This window comes from Eschrichtius robustus, chromosome 2 (assembly GCF_028021215.1).
Source record: "Eschrichtius robustus isolate mEscRob2 chromosome 2, mEscRob2.pri, whole genome shotgun sequence".
Lineage (NCBI taxonomy): Eukaryota > Metazoa > Chordata > Mammalia > Artiodactyla > Eschrichtiidae > Eschrichtius > Eschrichtius robustus.
This window is the reverse complement of record NC_090825.1, coordinates 35,840,352-35,863,148: the sequence shown is the minus strand read 5'-3', so window position 1 is coordinate 35,863,148 and position 22,797 is coordinate 35,840,352. Positions and strand designations below refer to the sequence as shown.

The 22,797-nt window shown below is 39.5% G+C and overlaps 1 protein-coding gene across 3 annotated transcripts; it reads left to right on the top strand.

Annotated features, from left to right (window-relative positions):
* The first annotated feature begins 1,856 nt into the window (after positions 1 to 1,856).
* Positions 1,857 to 22,515, top strand: HMGCS1 (3-hydroxy-3-methylglutaryl-CoA synthase 1). Of its 3 annotated transcripts, none has more exons than XM_068535306.1 (11): positions 1,857 to 1,966; positions 6,909 to 6,969; positions 11,922 to 12,379; positions 12,704 to 12,829; positions 13,354 to 13,518; positions 14,690 to 14,855; positions 16,978 to 17,148; positions 17,993 to 18,099; positions 18,955 to 19,080; positions 19,621 to 19,784; positions 20,754 to 22,515. In XM_068535306.1, exons 3-11 carry the CDS (start codon positions 11,932 to 11,934, stop codon positions 20,841 to 20,843), a joined length of 1,563 nt encoding a protein of 520 aa, XP_068391407.1. In that variant the 5' UTR covers positions 1,857 to 1,966; positions 6,909 to 6,969; positions 11,922 to 11,931; the 3' UTR covers positions 20,844 to 22,515. The 3 variants fall into 3 exon arrangements, with proteins under 3 accessions (XP_068391407.1, XP_068391409.1, XP_068391408.1); XM_068535307.1 differs by lacking the exon at positions 1,857 to 1,966 and adding an exon at positions 4,812 to 4,885; XM_068535308.1 differs by lacking the exon at positions 6,909 to 6,969.
* The last annotated feature ends 282 nt before the right edge of the window (positions 22,516 to 22,797 follow it).

The window sequence follows — 22,797 nt, the reverse complement described above, 5'->3', positions numbered from 1 at the left end:
GTAGCTCAAAAATGCTTGCAGCCCCTCCTAAGATAAATATATGTATTTTGTCCTCAATTGCATGGAGAGCTAATATATGTGTAGCCTGGTATAATCTACCATTATATTTCACAGAATCACAGAGGCTTGTTTTTTAAAATTCTGTTGAGATGTTCTATATTTAATTACTAACCCACTTCATTGTCTGTTGCTTGACTTTCCAATAACCATGCTCACTTTGCTTAACTGGAGATTAATTTGATCAAAAAGACAGTCTGCATCTTGTGGGAATTTCCTGTTGTGCAAAATGATCTTCCTCAAGACTATCTAGCTAATTATTTCCTATTGTGTACTCCTGGAGTTGGAACTATTTGCTATCTTTTTCTAAGGACAAAGCTACATCTTCTTTCTTGTGTTTATCTTTACTGCCTTTCAATGCAATCTAATATGCCAAGAATGTTTAAATCTCCCCTCAAAATTGCTGTTGGTCACAATCAAGCAGTGTCTTTCTCTTTGTCACCTACTTTATGAAGGTATAAATGACATTGATTCTGGAACAGAATGAATGTCATCAGCTACATTGTGGAGTATAACCATTATTGAGTAGTCCTCTCTCCCAAGTAACTTATGCCACCGCTTCACAGTGGTTCCATTGCCAATATGTTTGGCCACTTCCCAGATGAGAATGTCTCTAACTAGGTTAGTATCTATAGTGGATAATGAATTTCACATAAAAGTAGTTCTGTGATGCATAGAATCATCAGTGACCCCTTATCAACAGCATTCCTGGGTCATAATGAAACTGAGGGGGAGAGAGATACAAACAACTCTGAATCTCTCATGATCTCCCACCAAAGCTAAGTGCTACAGTTTCTCTGTTTGAGAAGATGAGGCAGAGTCTAATTTAAGGCCATAATTATCCTCCTTTGGATTCTCCCAAACAGTGTTTCAGTGATTTCCTCCAGCTAGAATTGCTCCTCTCTATCTTCTGGGAGAACTAGGCAGTGCTTATTCTGTGGATTTGCTATACTGAGAATTATGGGACCCCTTCCTTCTTTCAACAACCTTTTATTAGGCAACTACCGCATATTACGCTCAGAAAATACAGTGGGGAATGCGCCACATGGAGCCCCTTCCTTCAGAATATATGGGCTAGCAAAAATCCTAGAATCAGGACCAACTCCCTGCTTAGGCAAGGCCCCTTACCCTCCTCACTGGTGTCTAATCCCAAACCATCCTGTTTTAGGTTTAGTTAGTTTGTATAGAGGTGACAACATTGAGTATCTGCAAATCTGGTATTTAGAATATTTACAAAATTACAAATTCTTGGTGACGTATTCTGCTCCAATTTGTCATGCAGGCACACTTGGATGCTCTGGAAACTAGAAAAGGTTAAGATTGAATTCAAATCAAGTATTTCAGAAATCTTACAGGTGAAGCCTAGCTCTGGTTGCTAGGCAACCTGACAGACTCTCCAGCAGGGACCAACTTGCCTTCCACACTTGACCATCTCTCCCCAGTGGTGGGACGTGGAGGCCTCATTGGCTCACATCTCCTCTCACTGGGTTCCAATTGACCGGAGAACCTCTCACTCCGCTCCCGTTGGCTCTCGCCGTCTCTCGCTGCTCTGTCATTGGTAGGCCGGCTCTCGGGCCACCACACGTCACTCTCTCACCCCACTTCCTCGGCCCTTCGGCTTTGACCCCGCCCCTTCCCCCGCCCTTCCAGCCACGAGGGAAAACCCCAGCGAGTGCCCGCCTCTACTTTCCTTCGGATTGGTTGAAACCGGACTGGGAGGCGGGCGCTACCGGCCTACTCTGCCGGCCACGATTGGCTACTGGGGCCACGGTCCCGCCTCCCACCGACTCCGGGCCGTGCCGGAGTCTGGTGGGTCCGCGGCTATAAAGCTGGTGGCGGAGGGGAGGCGCCGTGGACAGCATCTTCGTTGGTCGTTGCTTTTCCACGGTTACCGCCCGCTCACATTTCGGTGAGTGTCCCGAGTAGAGGAAGAAACCTGGGCTGCTGAGGCCCTGCCAGCAGGGTGAGGGCCCAGCGGATCCGTGTCCTTGACTAGGCCCGAAGGAGCTCCGGGTCCGTCAGGGTCTGGGCTGAGGCGTGGACCTAGCCCGGGAGGATGGGGCACCGTGATCGGGGGCCGTGCAGGGCCTCCCCTGTCAGGGACCTGGGGCCGACCGCGGTGGGTCCTAGGAGGGGCCGGGGCCACTGATGTGGGCAGGCGAGTCGCAGAGGGGAGAAGGAGAGAGGGCATTGAGGGCTAGGCTTCTGATGACATAGGAGCTGGAGGTGCTAGGGGAGTGGCTGTGACCGCCTTGAGGGGATGGGGGTGCCCACATGAGGGGGACGAGAAAGGAGTTGGACTGTCAGGGTGTTCCCGGAGCCTTGGCTTAGGGGTGGACGCCGAAGGATGGGGAAGATCACGCTTAGATGGAGGCTTGTAGGTTGGCAGGGGGGTGTGTCCTCCTGCCACAGATAGAGAGTTGCTGGGAGGAAGGGAGGTGGGCAGCATTACTCTTCGTCCCTAGCTCGGGTGCGAGAAAGCATCACAACGGTGGTTTAACCTGGCTGAGTACTTTGAACTCTTGACTGCCTCGGTCTGTGCTTGCTTCAGATATCACAGATTCCTGCTTCCCACCTTCCCGCCTCCATAATTTTAATGCCCATTAAGATATATATATATAGGTTTCCTCGGTGTTTTGAAATTCCGTATCTCCCTCCTGCTAGTAGCCTCAGGACCAGCCGGACTTGCTATGATGATGTAATGGGCAGGCAAGCACAGGGTCTTCACCCACAATAGGTTTGGGTTGAACCAAGGACATTTCAAAGCTTGGTATATGGAGTCTTTGAAAAACGTGTGTCCTGCCGTGACCAGTGGTAGAGAAAGAATTACTCTGACCCACCCTGGAGGAGAGATTTGGACAACAGGTAAAGTGAGGCTGGCCCTGCCGGTCATGCTTGCCCTGCGGCCTTGGTTTAGCGCATCACAGGCTTCTTTGCTCACCTCTGCTGCAACTCTTCCCTCCTGCGGATGCTCTTGCCAAACTGCTGCAGTGGATGATGTGTTCTGGCTGCTGCTGAGTAACATTTGCTCTATTTCAGGGATGAGTCGTGAAAAACAATGGCAAGGTAAATGACAAGATTGAGACAAATGGAAGTGCCCTGTATAGTTAGCAGATTTTTCCTTCTGAGGTGGAGTTTGGACTTTTATTGCACAGATTTGTTAGAAGGCTAATTGAAAGTCCTTAACCTGTATCTGTGCCAAATGGTTCTTTGCATCTTGAGACATCTAAGCAGTTTGTGTCCTTTATTTTTAAAATTTCAGTTATTTTTCTGTGGATACGGAGGGCAAGGATAGCATATCTTATGGGAAAGGAGACTTTCTTTTCTGTGTGTCTAAACTTAGTAGGTCTCTCTCCTAAGTTTGTCCGTAAATCAGTTCCAGTTTAGTTCAGTTCAATTCTAGTTTAGTCAGTAACCCTAGTTCTCAGAAGGTGTTTCCGATGGGGAGAGTTAAATGGTATTGTTTGGGGCCATAGACCACGTCATCTGTTAGACTAATCCTGGGCCGTGTTTTTCATTTTGTTTTTTTCCTTAAATATTCCTCCAGGGTGCTTTTACATCTTGTTTCTCTTAACTGTGGGATTGATTTTGAGATTTTTTTTGATTGAGATTTTAGATAGCTTTTCTCACAGGAAATGCAAAACCCTGATATTGGTGTAATGTGTGTTTCCTGGGCACCCTAGCATTATTTAAAACAGTAGTCAGTGGAACTGAATGCGGGGAGATGCATTGGGGTTGTGGATGGAGGAGCTTGATGGGCTATATATCAGAATCTCTATTTAGTGTCATTTGGAAAGGAATATAGAGTCATAATTTTATGCTGGGTTATTAAAAAAACCAAATATCAGAAGGGTGCGATATTTTTGTTTCTCAAGACATACAGATAAAAAAATGTTAGATTAAAAACATGTTACCCAATCTAATGGGAGGGTGGTAGGACTCAATTCTGAATAATTTAGTCACCCTAATGCTTAGCTTGTGGTGATGTCCACTTGCTGTTAACTGAGTGTAGTAAGAGCAGTAGAGGAGAAGCTAATCTTCCAAAGCTCACAGGCTTCATCTTTGCAGGGTTCGTAGTTGGGGGTGTGTGCATTTGGGAATGATTGTAAGACCGACAAATGTTCTCTTCTGATTCCATTTGAACTCCTTACATTTTTCAAGGAATAATTGAAACCTACCATTTGCTTTGAACAGCAGCAGTAGAAAGCCAATTTTCTTAAACTTCTGGACAGTTTGGTGCTGCAGCTCATCTTAAAAGTGACAGTGAAAAGAACTCACTAATGAGGGCTGCTGCTATTGAGTACTTGAATCTAAAAGATTTTTCATCTAATTATAACTCCAAATTCAGCCGCTCAAAAAATAGCAATTCTGTGTGCCCTTTACTCTAAGGTCTCAAAGGGATTTCAAAAGAATCAAAATACAGCCCTTCTCCCAATAGGAGTCTAAGTATCCAGTATTCTTAAGAAGACTGCCAGTAACTAGTTTTCCATTGAGAGTAGAATATGAAGGCTTCAGTGTGGGTGTGAATGACATACCTGCTGTAGGAGTGCAGGGTCCTGATTAGAAAGCTCTAGGAAACCTTCCTGGAAGAGGGGCTTAGAACAGGACCTTGAAATATGAGTAGAATCTCTGATAAGCGGACCAGTCCCTCTGGGGGAAGGCAGGGTGTCTGTGATTTTTACTTAGGGAACTAGACCAGAGATGTACAGGCGTGGGCAAGGCTTTCCTAACAGTAGTTTTGCTTGTTTGCTCCTAAGGAGGAAAGGTTCATTCTCAGTTAAAAAGGATTCCTGGATTTCTCTCCTGTGATAGTGAAAAGGATCAGCAGGTAACTGCTTGTGGTTTCTCGTGTACCAAAATGTGTACTGGGTGAACTTCTCCGACCATTTGTTTGAATCAAGGCTAACGAGGGAGCCAGAAGGAGGAATTCAGAACACTGAATAAACCCCAGGAGAAAGTTGGTTGGCCCTAGGCAGTCTTATCATTCTTCAGTTTTAATCTTTGCCAAACTCGAAACGCCTACATTTCAGCTCAGGAGTCTCCTCCAAACATGCTTTGTGATAACCTGCCCAGCCGCCTGTGATTCATAAACTGCTTTCTGAGCCACGCTGCTTCCCTCTATCACTTGCTCTGAAAAGACCTTCTGTTAGAAATAAGCTGATGACCTGCTCGAGACTTCGGCACTGCTGTTTTAGTCAGGATAGAGAACACTCCTAGCAATTGCAGAAGAGAATGGAAAGCCTAATCCCTTTCTGATTGACTCTTCCCCAAAGTGGCATTTATTGCTCCATTTCCTTTCCTGGACTCCAGGCCTCTCTTTCTCCTGAGAGCTTAAGTAGCATGGCAGTCCTCTGAATCTTCTTTTTTCTTCTTTCTTTGCTTTCTTTTGTGCGCTGGAGTTCTCCTTCTCCCTTCTCCCCCCTGCTCTCTCTGCCTTCCCACCTAACCTCCCTCCCCAATTTAAATAATAAAAATTGAAAGAGGGAATATTGGCAGTTCAGGAGAAATGTCCTTGATGAAAATAGTGTCAAATGCATATGCAAATGTGGTTTCAAGAAGAAATATTATTAAGTTATTTAAATAGTCTCAACACTTAAGAAGGAATCATGTCCCCGCCCCCCTCCACCAGTGAGAACTAGTCCCCATGGAATGCTTAATTTGCAGATTACAAAAGAATAATTTGAGAGGATAAGGAACAAAAAAGTTATTTTCTCAAAATGTATATATCATCCTGGAATCAGAGGTTTTTCGGAATATAGAAGTCTTATCTTTTCCCACAAACCTCAGGATCGATTTATGGGATGGGGGGGTAAACTTAATGAAGGGAAAGGAGCTAAGTCTCTAAGCTCTTAAATGATCTAATTGTGTAAAAGAAGTAAAGCTTTACTAAACAGCAGCTGAGGGTAGTCTCCAGTTAATCAGGCAAGGGCGGATGCTATATTCACCAACAATTAAATGGAGAGCAAAGGTAATTAATTGTTTGTGTTAAACAGGAACTGTTGTCTCAAGTAACAACCCTTCAAAACAGGTGGACTGAGGAAAATGCTCCAAAGCGTTTTGTTTCCACGTAATTTTGTTTCCACATAATTTAAATGATAAAGCTTAATGCTCCTTGGTCTTGATATCAAATACCTACCTTTTTAACCCAAGCACTGAGGGGAAAATCACTTTCTAAAAGGTTGGGGCAGGTGAAAGTGACCATGTTGAAAACTAGGAGCGTAAGATTAAATAATGAAGATAATTAGGTCTTGCTAGAAAGATACATATTTTGTTTGAAAAATACTAAGAACTAAGATAATAGTAAATGCTTTATATTATTCACATATTTTATCTTCTCAACCATCCTTCACGATGAACTGGGAGGGCAGGTATTAGCTCCATTTTATGGATGAGGAAATTGAAGCTCAAAGAGGCACAAATTGTTCAAGTCACAAACTCCCAAGTGCACAGCAAGCTCTTCAATGTGTAAGCCTCTTTACTCCAGAAATTTATTAGCCTAGTGCAACTCATTTATATTCCTTTCCCCCAATTCTTGAAAACCCTAATTTAGTAAAGAAGACTACAACTCTCCCAGCATCATATTTGGTTTAAAGCCTGAATCAGTGATATGAACTACTTCTGTCAGTTCATTACCAGGACTGAACCTACCACTGTAAGAGCTAATAAGATAAGGAGGAAAAAGTTTTATAAGCTTTAAGTACCATTTTTTTTCTAAGCAAAGTCAAACTCTGTTCTACATAATGTAATTGGACAAGGAAATGTTTATTTTAACTCACTTTGAATTGGAGTCATTATTTGAATTTGTGTGGTGATTTATGACTTTAAAAGAGGTTCTTATTTGAAATTCCTAGTGCCTGAAGGAGGAAACAGAGTGACAGACCTGGAGACTGCCGTTCTTTATCCCTCACACAGGTATGGCATCCTGTCATGCTGCTAAAGGAAAGTGTTCCTTTCTAATGGAAGGGGGAAATTTAATTTTTATCCTAAGACAAATAACCATTTGTGTGCACCACACATTCTTAAAACCCATTATAGGATTACACCTTGTCTTTAAATATTAGTTAATGCCATAATGCTTCAGGAGACTGTCTGATTTTGTGTTTATTAGACTAATGTTTAAAATCTAGAAACTAATTTTAAAAATTAGCGTTCACTCATAAGTGAAAAAAATCTAGATAATAAAATGTAACCGTATAAACTGCTTAGTCAGAAACAATCACAGGTAAGCATGTGTGCCAGTAGTGTTTTCTGAATTACAGCCTCGAAAGATATCCATCAGGGCTGTAGATTGAATGTTTATGTAAGATTGGAGAGTGGTTACAAATGTGTTTGAACCAATAATCTAATTATTTGCAGCTATTGCTTTCTTGTATTACTGTGGAGCGCCTCTCTTATGAGTCTGCTTTTTTCATGCTTCAGTTTTATGATTTCCTATGGTTAGTAATTTTAGATTAGAAGGCTAGTAGGGTCTCATTTATTCAACATCCAGCTTCCATCATATGCCAAGCATTGGGCTGGGTACTAGGGGCACAAAGACGAACGGGTACATTTCTTGCTTTCTAGAAGCTCCTTTCTAGTGCGAGGAGGCTGACTTTAAATCATAGAGGATAAACTTGGAATAGTTTTAAATAGCATCTTATCAAAGCTCGGATGTGCATTTTAGAAAGGTTAGCTTAGGACAGGGGAGAGATGGAGGCAGAGAGCTCAGTTAGGAGGCTCTGGGGACTGATGCCGAAGTCCCTCCCTGACGAGCCCTGAGGAGCCAGGTAAGGGCTGCCCTTGCATCAGCATCCTCAGCTGATTTCTCTGCTTTTTTGCCTTTTTTTTTCTCTTTATCCTTTTCCTTCTCCAGTTGTCTTTCATTCACAGATTTAAAAGATTCTCAGGGGATCATATTGGCCCCTTTTGTGTCCTCCTATGCAGGAAGCATTCAGAAATTGTTAACAAGGCAAGGCTTCTATATTATCTTGCTTTGCCGACTCTGGAAGTAGGACCTGGAGCTCCTTTTGTCCACCAGTGGGGGTGAGCCTTCACTTTAGGAGAACAGACTTGGGAATCTTCTGTTGGTACTTGTTGGAAGATAGCTTTGGAAGGTTTACAGAGTTCTGTGGTAAAAGTGTACCTTTCTCCTCCTCTTTTTTTTTTTTTTAATTAATTAATTAATTTATTTATTTTTGGCTGTGTTGGGTCTTCGTTTCTGTGCGAGGGCTTTCTCTAGTTGCGGCAAGCGGGGGCCACTCTTCATCGCGGTGCGCGGGCCTCTCACTATCGCGGCCTCTCTTGTTGCGGAGCACAGGCTCCAGACGCGCAGGCTCAGCAGTTGTGGCTCATGGGCCTAGTTGCTCCGCGGCATGTGGGATCTTCCCAGACCAGGGCTCGAACCCGTGTCCCCTGCATTAGCAGGCAGACTCTCAACCACTGCGCCACCAGGGAAGCCCTCTCCTCCTTTTTAAAGATGAAATTTAAAAAGAATATTTACATCTTTTTATTGGAAATACAGAATCCCCATTATCCTGCTTAGGTTTCTTTTTTAAATTGTGAACACAATGCTCTGAAAAACCATGAAGTACCTTTTTTATCAGCAAAAGATTAAGAATACATGCAGGTAATTTTTTAAACTGTCAGATGTTTAAACTGTATTCTATTTAGAAAATTTTTGTGATATTTAGAATAGTGAATTAACCAGAATATCCCATTCTTTGACTAAAGTTAATGCTATAATGTGAACATACCAGATCTTTAGCTGGCCTTTTTTTCTTTTTTTTCTCTCTTTTTCTAATTTTTCTGGCCTACTTCAGAGAGCATTTGAGAGCGCAACATAAGAGCACACAACAGGATAGTTAAAAGTAAAGATTATAGACCCTAAACTATATCAATCATTTTGTTGTTCAAAATGCCATGAACCAATTACTCCCTGTATTAATTTCCCTCTTTTTTTTCTACTTTTCTCATTCTCCCTCAATTTCAACCAAAAGGTAAATATTTCAAATTAGATGGTGTTTTACCAAGAATGTAATGAAAACACCTTGGCTGTCAAAAATCCTCAGAGAACGAGCAATATTGACTGAGTTAGACAATGTAAAAATTTTTTCCACATCAAGATCAGAGTCATGATTCACTTTCATGAGTTGCTTTGATGGGTATGGGTTATTTTAGTTTAGCTACCTTTCTTTTCCCCCAAATGAACCAAGTCACTTATTTAACTCTAGGAGGCTTAAAAATAGAGTTACACCTTATTTAGTAAGTACCATATAGCAGTGACTGATCAGAGCTATTTAGATTATGGTAAATATAGAGTAATTCTGGAATTAAAGCCTTCTTTCTGGCTTTTCATAAACTGGTTTATATCTTCAGAAGATTATATATATATTTGTCCATTTTATTTCCAACAGCACTGCAAGCTGTTGGGCCAGGCAGGGAAAATTATACTGTCCTCAGCATGTTGAGAGCGGTTTGAAGAGTTGAAAAGAATCTAAAGGTTAACCCAGTGGGAAAGGCTGGGAAGGTAGTTAATCCTACTGCCTCTGCTTTGGTGACTTAAAGGGTAGCATATAGGAGGGGTTCTTCTTATAAGTATATGGACTGTGTTTTTGTTTCTAACACTAGTTGAGTTTTTTTCTGTGGACTGTGCAGAGGACTTTAACTTATTTTACTATAAACTTAGAATCTGCCTCATGACATATTAGATAGTCCCTTTATGTCTTCATTTCAACTTCAGTGTAGCAAAGTTTAGATTATCATAAAATTGATGGGTTTGCATGGAACAGGGGAAAGATAGGACAAAGTGGAGAGGTGCTTCTCTGTTCACTTGTGTATCTGACAGTGAGTGATTCTGTCAAGAAATAAAACAGTGGAGGCTAGAAATCTGAAGTCATCCTCAATACTTCATCCTTTTCCTGCTATCTAGTCAGTCACAATTTCTGCCAATTTTCTGCTTCCATATTTTTTTGAAGCTTTTCCTTTACTCTTCATGTAGTAATTGATCTAGTTCATGACCTACATCTCACTGGACTTCTGTATCAGCTTCCTAACTCAGATCCATTCTCCACAGAGCACCAGTGACTGTGTAAAACGGTGACTCTCAAACTTTTCTGACTATGACCCTCAGTAAGGAATCCACAATTGCAACCCAGGATATGTGTGAATAATTGAAACAAAATTTTCATGAAAAATTCTTGTATTTAGAAGGAAGATGTTCTTAAGACCTTTGACTTAGATCTTGTGATTATATTTCCAGGTGCTTATTTTTCAGGTTTTAATATACTCATACCTTGATAACCTATGGGCTAAGGGTAGATCTCATGATTTAAGGACAGCTTCTCTGCTTTAGATATTTTCTCAAGATTTCAGTGATTAGCAACGCACTATGGCAATAGTCTGTAATTTCATTATCCCTAATGCTACACCTGAGTTGGCGGAGTGGCAGAGGACAAATGACATAGATACAGGATTTGCCTTTTGTCAGTGGCAGCAGCAGCAAGAGTGTGGGGCTTTGGCTCTAACTCAGCAGCAGAGGTGCTGGGACCAGGAGATCTGGCAGCGTCAGTAGGAATGTGAGCTCATGGGGTCTGAATAGTAACCACCTTCCTCCCCTTTGCTCCTCTAGCCCAGCCAACAAGTTGGTAACCATTTCCCTGTATTAAATCCTCCTCTGTTAGAAATACCTAGAATAATTTCTCTTTTTCTGATTGATACAACCTCTAAAGAAATTGAAACTCTGATAGGTTATATGACTTACCCATAGGCCATAGCAACACTCTTGAGAGGCTAGCACATTTTTTTTTTACTGTTGGTAAATAAATCTAGACACTAGTTTACAGTGTGGCAACAGTCCAACTTTTTAAGGCCCTTTTTAAAACAGAAGGGGTTGTTTTAAGAGATGTTATCTAAGATGCCACACAAATAATATGTGGATTATCAGTTTTCAAATTTGAATCTGTTTTGGGTTTTTTTTGCCTGATTTAGAAGCTAAGTGATACCTTGTGATTTTATGATCATTTATTGCCTATACACCAGCTGTAGAAAGTATAGAATATTGACTTTTGACCTGTTACGGGTCCAGGAACTTGTCTTTGCTTTAAATTTTAATCATTTGGGTTCTGGGTAGAGGCTTCTTTGGAAAGCTGGGATTATAATAGTAGCGGCCTTGAGTAGATTGCTATGGTAGACTTTACAGTGTGGCTTTTCTACTTACTGGTATTGTTTAGATCAATAAAAACTGCAATATTGTTTGATCTAACAGTTTTAAAGTCCCATAAAGTCAATAGCTGTGAATAATCAATATAACTATGATAAATGAATGAATGACTTTTTTTAAACTTTTTGAGCGGCCAGGAATAGATCAGATACTTGACTTCTGATTTGTGGGCCATATTACTAAATTGTCATTGTATTTTATCTTATAGTTCTTTACAACATAGAAGAATCTTATTTGAGTTTTCTTTACCTCTAATAATCATATTTTAAATCTAAATATATCCAGCTCTGAATAAAGTACAAGCCTTTCTAAAAGATGATAATTTTTTTGTTTTGTTTGGCCTTGCCCTGCGGCATGCAGGATCTTAGTTTCCCGACCAGGGATTGAACCCGTACCCCCTGCGGTGGAAGCATGGAGTCTTAACCACTGGACCACCAGGGAAGTCCCTAAAAGATGATAATTTTAAATAATAATGGAGTTAATAATAACTCCATTCATACTATAATTACTACTTCCACATATTAAAATTGACTCCCTAAGTAAACTAAACTTAGAAATTAATATTTTAGATGATAATGAAAGTCTCAATGTTGATTTCTCAAGTTTGAACTTGACAATCTGCAACCTATAATCTACAACAATGTTTTTTCTGTTTTTCTTTCTGAAGTTCTTTCACCATGCCTGGGTCACTTCCTTTGAACGCAGAAGCCTGCTGGCCAAAAGATGTGGGGATTGTTGCCCTTGAGATCTATTTTCCTTCTCAATATGTTGATCAAGCAGAGTTGGAAAAATATGATGGTGTAGATGCTGGAAAGTATACTATTGGCCTGGGCCAGGCCAAGATGGGCTTCTGCACAGATAGAGAAGATATCAACTCTCTTTGCATGACTGTGGTCCAGAATCTTATGGAGAGAAATAGCCTTTCTTATGATTGCATTGGGCGGCTAGAAGTTGGAACAGAGACAATCATCGACAAATCAAAGTCAGTGAAGACGAATTTGATGCAGCTCTTTGAAGAGTCTGGGAATACAGATATAGAAGGAATAGACACAACTAATGCGTGCTATGGAGGCACAGCTGCTGTCTTCAATGCTGTTAACTGGATTGAGTCCAGCTCTTGGGATGGTATGTTACATATTATTCCAAAGAAACTCCTTGAGGATGAAAACATCCAAATGACCTTTAATTAATGCCATATGCAGACTTACCAGTTATGCTTGTTTGAACATGTTCAGAAAGATAGCTATGACTTTCAGCTTATCTGAATTATGAATTGGTTATCTTTATCATGTAGGACAAAATTATCTATCAAAATTTAGTCAGAATATTTTTTTTCTTTACCAAAGATGGGGAAAGGATATTCTGGGAAAATATAACAGATTCAGTTTATATGTATGATATTTAGAGTGTTGATCACATTCTTGTATACTAATACAAAATATTTTTCAGGACGGTATGCCATGGTAGTTGCAGGGGATATTGCTGTATATGCCACAGGAAATGCTAGACCTACAGGTGGAGTTGGAGCCGTTGCTATGCTAATTGGGCCTAATGCTCCTTTAATTTTTGAACGAGGTGAGTGTCTGGGAAAGCATTTTTTTTATTTGTACAATATGCTGAGAAATTTGAAAATAAAAATAGAAGCTAGTACTTGGTGTTCATTAAATGCAGTCACTACCTGCTAAGTGCTTTATGTGTATTATCATATTTAGTCTTCATAGCAATTGTACGAGGTAAGTGATGTCATCCCCACTTTACAGAGGAGTAAAATGGGTTTAAGTAGGGTTCAAGTAATAACTGGGAGATGTAACTTACCCATAGTCATACAATAATTTGTTTTCAGTTCAGTAGAGCAGTTATGATCTCCTGGTTAGGTATATGAAACTTGCATAAAATGTTGTGTATCAAAAGAGTCTTAGGCCTGTCTGTGGATATTGTTATGTTTCATTTGAATTACATATTGGTTTCACCTTGTGACTTCTATTCTGTGAGTAGTGAGTTGACTAGATTAAAGGGAAGTTCCCAGATGATGCAATATGGTTACTAACATATATCAAAAAGCAGAGATACATGGACCTCTTTCTTTTTTGTTCTAATAGGACTTCGTGGGACACATATGCAACATGCCTATGACTTTTACAAGCCTGATATGCTTTCTGAATATCCTATAGTAGATGGAAAACTATCCATTCAGTGCTACCTCAGTGCGTTAGACCGCTGCTATTCTGTCTACCGCAAGAAGATCTATGCCCAGTGGCAGAAAGGTGGGCTTTATCTGTTTTCCTTGGTTTTGGTATCTGTTGAGGGCAGTATAATGTGCTGATTGTCTTTAGTGAGAAGCTACTTCTTGGGCATCCTTCATTAGTGTCTCCTTAAACCATTTCTTTCTCACCCACCAAATAGCATAGTTTTCCCATAGTTTCTGGGAATGTGTAATTTAAGAGAACCGGTAAACTTTCCAAATGGAGTGTATTTCTGTAAAAATACTTAGGATGACTTACCCCCAGTAAGAAAATCAAAAGTAGGGTAAAAGAAAGTAACTTGAATTTTGTACATATTCTGAGAGAGGTATTCTCACAAGGTTTTAGTTTGCAACTGTGATCCCAAGAAAACTCTGATGAAAATAAATTATACCGAAGTGATCCCCCTGCCCACATAAGTCTTTTTGCACTTGACCTGTGAATTCATACTTGCTTTTTTAGTGTCATCATCAGTCTCCATCTTTAACCCTGAGAAAGTTCTTGAGGTACTGAGAAGGACAGTATTCAAATTAATGCTATTAAAACACACAATATCATATAAAGTATGCTTTTTCCATAGTCCAACTTTGCTTTATAGGGTTTGTGAGAGAGGGGTAAAAATAATAATCAAAACAGATATGAGGTAACATAGTGGCTCTGGATAAGAAGCATTCTTGAAGTATGTAAAATATCATACTGTTTGCCAGTATTTAAGAATACAGTGATTTTCTAACTTTTTATTAGGACCCACAGTAAAAAGTATACTTTACATTGTATGTGCAGTTAAATGGAAACTAAAGTGTCATGAAATTTCCTGCCCATGCTGCGGGTTATACAGTTTGCTATTTTCTACTCTAGTCTGTTTCATTAAAAACAAAACAAAAACAAACAAACAAAAACCTCTTAATTATTAAGGTTAAAAAAATAATACTGGCCCTGACCCACTAAACTGATTACACAGCCCACTAATGCGTTGTGATAGTTCAGTTTGAAAACCAGTAATATAGTAGTGTATATTGTTCTATTTCTAGATGTCTTTTTGATAAACATTTTAAACTATAGAGATATTTCATTATACAGTGTATTTTTGGTTGCTGCTTAAAGATTTAAAAACATCCCAGCCCTGTTCTAAAATCAAACTTCAAAAGTTAGTGGCTTAAATGAATTTCATAATTTCTTTGGATTTCTCTTTCAGAGGGAAATGATAGAGATTTCACCTTGAATGATTTTGGTTTCATGATCTTCCACTCACCCTATTGTAAACTGGTTCAGAAATCTGTAGCTCGGATGTTGCTGAATGACTTCCTTAATGACCAGAACAGAGATAAAAATAGTATCTATAGTGGCCTGGAAGCCTTTGGGTAAGAGGAGTTATGATTTTTTCCCTTCTATGTGAGAGTATTTTTTATATCTGTTAAAGCAATATTCGTACAGACATGAAAATTTTAGTCAAAAGAAGTCATTGATATACCTTGTCTTCCCTTTGAGACTGGCTTCTCCTGACTTTCTACTTCCATTTGGGCAATCAATGCCTCCCAGTCCCTAGGCTCAAATCCTGGCACACTCTGACTCATCTCCCGAAATGGGCCCCACCCTCACCTTTATACCTAATCTAGTCTGTTGCCAAATCCTTCCCTCTTTCTTGAATCTGTTCTCATCATTTCCACCGCTCATATCAGACTCCTAACTGGGCTCTCAACTCTAACCCATTTTAGAATTAGACAATCAAGCTAATTAGTTTTCCTAAAGTGCAATCCTGATTTTGTCACTCCCTTGCTCAGAAACCTTCAATAGCTCTCCACTGCCTACTTTAATAAGGTACAAATTCCTTACCCTAGTATTCAAGACCCTCCAAAAACTGTTCCTAACTTCCTCTGTTAATCTGTGTTCCACTACTTCCTAACATGAACCCTGTTCTAAAATCAACCCGCACATTCAACTCCCAACATACTATGTACTTTCTTGTCTCTGTGCCTTTGCCTGTACTTTTCCAACTACTAGACATTCTCCCTGCTCCTTCTATTAAAAAAAATTTTTTTTAACATGTCAGTGGTAAAAAATTCATTTCCCTCCCTGGCAAGTCCCATCCCTATTAAGTTTTTTGAAATTCCAGTAATGTTCTAACCATTTTCAGGCATGCACACAAATATACATATATTTATAACCATATATAATAAAATCATTCCATATATGTATGCTTTTCTGCAACTTGCCTTCTTTTCAATTAAAGTTGGTGCATTTTTCTAACCAGCACGTATAGATTAACCACATTCTTTTTAACAGTTGCATAGTGTTCTATTGAATGGATTATACCATAATTTATATAATAAGTTCCCTATAGATGAACATATAAATTTCAGGGTTTGTTGTTGTTGTTTGTTTGTTTGTTTTCTAAATCAGTGCTGCAGTGAATGTCTTTGTACATTTTTATTTCCATACATGCATAGGTCTGTATGACAAATTCCCATCAGTAGCATTACTTGGCCAGAGATTATGTACATTTTACATTTTAATAACTGCTAAATTGGCCTCCTAAAAGTTTGTACCAATTATACTTTTACCAAGAAGTGAGTTTGAGTGTGTATTCCTCTAACTCTTGACTAACCAAAAGTTGTTAAACTGTTTCATCTTTGCCAATTTGATGGATTAAAAAAAATTGTTTTATTACTTTCACCCATCCCCTCTCTATTTCTTAGTCTCTTGGCTACAGATGCTTTAAATCCCAGATTAAACATCCATCCCCCTAAAAAAAAAAAAAAAAAAAAAGAAGTCATCTTGTCTAACCTATTTATGTAATCAGTGAAGAAGCTGAGTCCCAGAGAGGTGGTCGCTTACCTACATGAATTCTTTAGTCATTTCTACTCAGATTTTCTGATTTCCTCCTTTTAGATCTGTTGCCATTGTCACCATGATAATATAGCCCCACAAGTGCCTGTATTTATACAGCAGCCTCTTAACTCTTCTCCCTGCCTCTCCCGAGCCCCTGTGCCCATATCCATCCTGCACATAGCCACTACTGACGTCTGCTTTCATACTCCTTCCACGTTTTCCCCACTTCTAGGGCCTCCTAGTATGCTATACCTGTTAAACTCATTCTGTTTCTCCTTTCCTGTGTCTCTTCTCCCTCTGATAAAATTCTATTCAACTTTTTAAGACTTGGCTCCTATAATGTGACTTTTCTAACTAAATGGACATTATTATGGACTTGAAATAGTAGTATATTCTGTTTGGTGATGACAGCTTTAGTGGGTTATTAACCCATTAGAATTATGTTGTTTTAATTTGATCAAAAAAAAAACCTTTCAGAAAAAGGACCATATATGTACAACTGTTATATCTTACCTAGCAATTAGCATACTGCTACTTGGTTTTTAATAAATGGGAAATCAGAATCATACACACTTATCGTTAGGTCCACTAAGTAATATAATAAAAATACAGCCTTTGAATACTGTAAGATTTTCTTTTTTCTAAATCTTTCAGGGATGTTAAGTTAGAAGATACCTACTTCGATAGAGATGTGGAAAAGGCATTTATGAAGGCTAGTTCAGAACTCTTCAATCAGAAAACAAAGGCATCTTTGCTTGTGTCAAATCAAAATGGAAATATGTACACATCTTCAGTGTATGGCTCCCTCGCTTCTGTTCTTGCACAGTAAGTATAAATTTCCGCTGATTCACTCCCCTCTTTTGGAGATGTTAGATTTCTAAGACCAGATCTGGTGTCAGGCATGTTGGTGTCAGGTCGCAGAATGGTATTTTATTTCCAGGCTCTCTAGCCTATTGTCTATTGACTTGAAGGAGATATGGGATGAGGCTACAATTGTTCCAGAGTATTTAATTTCATACTTGCTTTCCTGGCTATTCTCATGGCCTTATTATTCTTTTTTTTTTTTTTTAAATTAATTAATTTATTTATTCTTTTCTTTGGGCTGCGTTGGGTCTTTGTTGCTGCATGCGGGCTTTCTCTAGTTGCGGCGAGCGGGGGCTACTCTTTGTTGCAGTGCGCAGGCTTCTCATTGCAGTGGCTTCTCTTGTTGCGGAGCACGGGCTCTAGGCGCACGGGCTTTAGTAGTTGTGGCACGTGGGCTCAGTAGTTGTGGCTCGCGGGCTCTAGAGCACAGTCTCAGTGGTTGTGGCGCATGAGCTTAGTTGCTCTGCAGCATGTGGGATCTTCCCAGACCAGGGCTTGGACCCGTGTCCCCTGCATTGGCAGGTGAATTCTTAACCACTGCGCCACCAGGGAAGTCCCGGTTTTATTATTCTTGACCTACAGTTGAACCCCAGTTGGCAAATAACTTATATTAGGACATGATAACTTTCAAAAACCCCATCATTCCCAGAGAGATGAGAATTCTTGTTTTCAGTCTGCTTACTGTAATAGTAAAGCTTTAGGTTAGATCCCTAGGCTTAGGATGAATTTTATTCCAACTCGTGGTTTTCCACCCGTTGTAGTTGGATCAGTTAAACTTTTTAATGGTTTTTTCCCTCCTACACAGGTACTCACCTCAGCAGCTGGCAGGAAAGAGGATTGGTGTGTTCTCTTATGGTTCTGGTTTAGCTGCCACTCTGTACTCCCTCAAAGTTACACAAGATGCCACACCAGGTAAGTGCTGAGTCTTTCAACAAGAATGTCTTGAGAACCTACTGTGGTAAGGTTGACTTAGCAGGCTTCTTAAGTGAGTGCTTGAATCTGTCCCGTAGATCATTATGACATTTTAATCTTCATTACTTCTTTCAACATACTCTCCAAAAATCTGCCTTAACTGGGTAAAGGGCAGGATTATGTCTGAGTCAGAATATCTTTCCTTCCTTCCGAGTCAGAAAAAAATGTATAATCAGCTGAAACTTTTTTTTTTTTAATGGCATAGTGTGACTTTTTCTTCTTTGGCAAGTAACTTTATTTTCTCTTTTATCTCATTTTTAAAGCATATGTAGCCAGGGGACGTAGGCAGAGAAAGGGAAGCATACCTATTTAAGGCAGGTGGCTTTTGAGTCTTCACACCAATGATTGAGTCTGATCATATGAGTGAATAATACCAGGTCATTTCTTGTTGGTTGGTTTACTGAGTTGTCTAATGTTTATAAGGGTATGGTCTTAGCTGTATTTAAGGACACTTTTGTGCCTTCCCTGAGCAGGGAGGAGCAAAAATATGGAGAAAAACTGATGGAAGACTTGGCATTACTCTAAAATTGTACTGTAGGTTGACTGTAGACAAGTTATTTATAGTTTCAAATCCCACCTATTTCCTAGCTTGTCTACTGGCTGATACGGAACAAACGTTTAGTCAGAGGTCAACGGAAGCTGTGCCAAATAAATAACAGCTTATCTTTTAACTAAACAATAGCCAGTAGTTCTGAAAGAAATGCAAAGTTGTTTTTTTCGTTTGGCAACATTTTGTTCAGGCTTTGGGGCATGCTATTTTTAGTCTTCTAATGTTGGAATTATTTGCTATTTTAGGGTCTGCTCTTGATAAAATAATAGCAAGCTTATGTGATCTTAAATCAAGGCTTGACTCAAGAACTTGTGTGGCACCAGATATCTTTGCTGAAAACATGAAGCTCCGAGAGGACACTCATCACTTGGGTAAAAATATTAAATTGTTAATACATATCCAGAAGCCTATTGGAGGGCTCTAATAACATTAAACATGTTACGTATCAGATTAGGATGTCCAGATATCTAGGCGGTATTCAGTACATGCCTGTTGTTGGTGAAAATTATGGGGAAATAGCAACTTTTTTTTTTTTTTAGTTTATTTATTTTATTTACTTATTTATAGCTGCATTGGGTCTTCATTGCTGCGCACGGGTTTTCTCTAGTTGCGGCGAGTGGGGGCTACTCTTCATTGCGGTGCGCGGGCTTCTCATTGCGGTGGCTTCTCTTGTTGCGGAGCATGGGCTCTAGGCACAGGCTCAGTAGTTGTGGCTCACGGGCTTAGTTGCTCCGCGGCATGTGGGATCTTCCTGGACCAGGGCTCGAACTCGCGTCCCCTGCATTGGCAGGCCGATTCTTAACCACTGCGCCACCAGGGAAGTCCCAAAATAGCAACTTTTATCTTTAGTTTTATTACCAGATGAGCTGTATGTCATAACTAATTTTTCACATTCTCCGCCTTTCCTTTAGTCAGCTATATTCCCCAGAGTTCAATAGACTCACTCTTTGAAGGAACATGGTACCTAGTTCGAGTAGATGAGAAGCACAGAAGAACTTATGCTCGGCGCCCCTCTCCAAATGATGACACTTTGGATGAAGGCGTAGGGCTTGTGCATTCAAGCACAGCAACTGAGGTAAAGAAAGCTCATTGTGTTTGGTCTTGGGCTTTGACAGGGTAAGAAATTTCCATCCCCAGATCTCAGGGCTTAGGGGATCTAACTGAGATTTAGCAACTTAAAGGAATGTCAATAAAGCAGAGTGATTCAGAGCCAGGGCTCTGGTATTGGATTCTAGCTATGCCATTTTCCAGTTGTATAAAGTGCTTTGCAGTTAAATTATTAGCATTTTTAAGTGCACAGTAAATACGAGGTTTTGTTAACAAGACCAGAATTTAAAGGAAAACTGATCTGGAGAGAAGGCTCACTTGTGGTACGTGTCTTGGTGAGAGAGGAAGTAGGGGCAGGGTGTTGAGCTCCTCACATCCCTTCTCTCAGCCCATTGTCTAATCTGTCTCCAGTTGTCAAGAAGGAACAGGAATAGCTATGATTTGAATTCCTATTACATGCTAGCCACTTTTTTCATTTTCTAATTAATTTAATTTAATTTTTAAATTTAATCCTTATAAGAACCCCCTTGACTTAAATGATACTGTGCCCATTTTAGAGATGAGGCTGAAAAAAGTTAAATGACTTAACCAGGATCAGAGCCAGGCTTCAAACTGAGGACTTTAAAAACTTTGAAGTTATTAATCTTATCCACTCATCACAAATTTGCTAAAGGCATAGTCTTGCTCCTTGAGGTTGCAAGTCAAGCCACAAGTGTTTGAGTTGCAAAGGCAAGATGTGACAAGTGAAATACTGGGTATGGTGGATCTCCGTGGCCTTCCTGTCTCTTGTTACACAGATAATTGTATAATAAATTCACTATAAGGTAAAGAATGGATATTTAGCTCCCTCCATGAAAAGTTATATAGAATATATATTGAGCATAAGCCTCTCCAAAGTTGCCCTCCATCAGTTTTCCTATTAGAACTTTAATTAGCAACTTGACTCTTCCTTAAAAAAAACGCTAAGAGGCAACAACTTCTTTCTTTTGATTTTTAGCATATTCCAAGCCCTGCTAAGAAAGTGCCAAGACTCCCTGCAACAGCAGCAGAACCTGAAGCAGCTGTCATCAGTAATGGGGAGCATTAAGATACTTCTGTGAGGTGGAGGACTTCAGGGTGGGGTGGGGGGTATGTATGGGAACGGTTGGGGGAATGGGTTGTCTGGGGACAATTTTAAAGGATTACATGTTGCTTAAATTTTTATGTGACTGACATGGAGCCTGGAAAATTATCGTGTTCTTGGGAAAGTCTCTTTGCTCAGTTTCCTAACATGCTTCCTGTTGTGGTCGAGCCAATGCTTAATGTACTCGAATGATGTTAAGGGCTCTGTAAAACTTCATACCCCTCTGGCCATTTGTATGCATGAAGCTTAGTTTTTAAATGTAGTGTTATGAATCGTGCACTTCTGGTGAAGAAAGCAGCGGTACTAGTCTCCAATTTTAATTTTTTTAAACATGTAAGAATTTTATACTTTGAACAAACAAGATGACTGAAAGTTCCTGTGGTTTTTGAAAAAAGTTTCTGGTTTAGGGAATGTGGTCTTAATGAGATATGCACAAACCCTGTTTGAAAATGGCAAGACAGACATACTCTTTTTCTAGAATTTATGAATCCTAAAGAAGGAGAAGAGTTGCGACAGCTACACTAGTTCTAAAAACCGTTGCTTTAAATCCAGGCCAGCAGTGACGCGTTACTGTAATGACCTCTGTGAACAGAGAGATGCTGGCATTGAGGAGACGTCTGGTATAGAAAACACGGATGTAGCTCTAGGTCTGCTCCTGACTCAGTTCAAGGTGTATTTTGCAGAACAACATTGAGATGTTATTGGAGTTGTGTATGAGGAAGTTGGTGGCTGCAATCCTTCTTTGCACCTTATTTTGAAGAATAAATAAAACATTTTTATGGCTGCCTTTTAAAAATTTAAAACAAAAAGGAAGGATAGGGGCAGGGCATTATTATTAGGTTATTTCTGATGCTTCAGTGTTATAAATTCAACTTAAAGACTGACAACCTAAACTCATGTTGTAAGTATCCTTTTTGGTTTTTGTATCTGTTCAATGAAAATTAAAAGGTACAACCGAATTTTTACATAGTATGACCAGCCAAAAAGTATCCCACTTCTCAAGGTCTGGAAGTAGGATATATAAACCATTTTCTCAGACTTTCACCTTAAAAAGAAAAAAACAAACCATCATATGGAATAAATAAGAAGACTGGTTAGACAGTTTTGTAGATCTTTTTGGTGCTGAACTATGACATGAGCCTTATAGATTGTAAAATAGGATAGTTGGAACTAATGTACAGAACTAAATTTTTTAAACTTTGCCATTGAATTCTGTGATGTTTCAGTTATCTAAAATAAACTTACACAAATATGAAATGTAAGTTTCAGATTGCAAGGTAATAATATGTAATGTAGTGTTTGTAAAATACTCTTTGTCTAATATTAACTAGCAGTGTTTTGATTTGTACAGTCATAATTTGTTAAAATGACTTCATTTTAACATCCACGGATGTAGATTAATAACGTAAGTTCAGATTTAAAGATTGATGGGAAAATGGTGCATGTAATACTTCTGCAAGTATTGGGAGTTCGGTATGTTTTGAAAAGAGTAATTTAATTTTGGGGTGTCAGGAAATGGGTTTTCTCAAAGTCCATTGCCGGCAATGGGCAGGTCTACTAATACTGGCACAGAGCATAAACTGTACACCTTATTAACAGTGAGGTGAGTAACTTTGAATAAAGTTTTAGAGAAATATTTCAGATATTTGAGTATTCTTTTTTCCCTCCTGAACTAACAGTTTAGACAAGAAATCAGCTAATATGCTATTTTAAAATACAGTCATTCATTTCATTTCAGTCCATTAATTCACTAACTCATTCATTCATTATTCAAAAAATGTGCAGACCTGATATAAGCAAGGTACTCTGCTTCCATCAGAAATAAAGATTTACAAGATATATGGTCTTGCCTTCAAGGAGCTATTTGTCTAGTATGGGGGAATTTATACTGATGGTTTATCATTCTTATACTTCAAAC

Coding starts and splice junctions, on each gene's coding strand:
- HMGCS1 (XM_068535308.1), top strand. CDS start 11,932: ATGCCTGGGTCACTTCCTTTGAACGCAGAAGCCTGCTGGCCAAAAGAT. Junction 12,830..13,353: donor TCCTTTAATTTTTGAACGAG/GTGAGTGTCTGG, acceptor TTGTTCTAATAG/GACTTCGTGGGACACATATG. Junction 19,785..20,753: donor ATTCAAGCACAGCAACTGAG/GTAAAGAAAGCT, acceptor TTTGATTTTTAG/CATATTCCAAGCCCTGCTAA.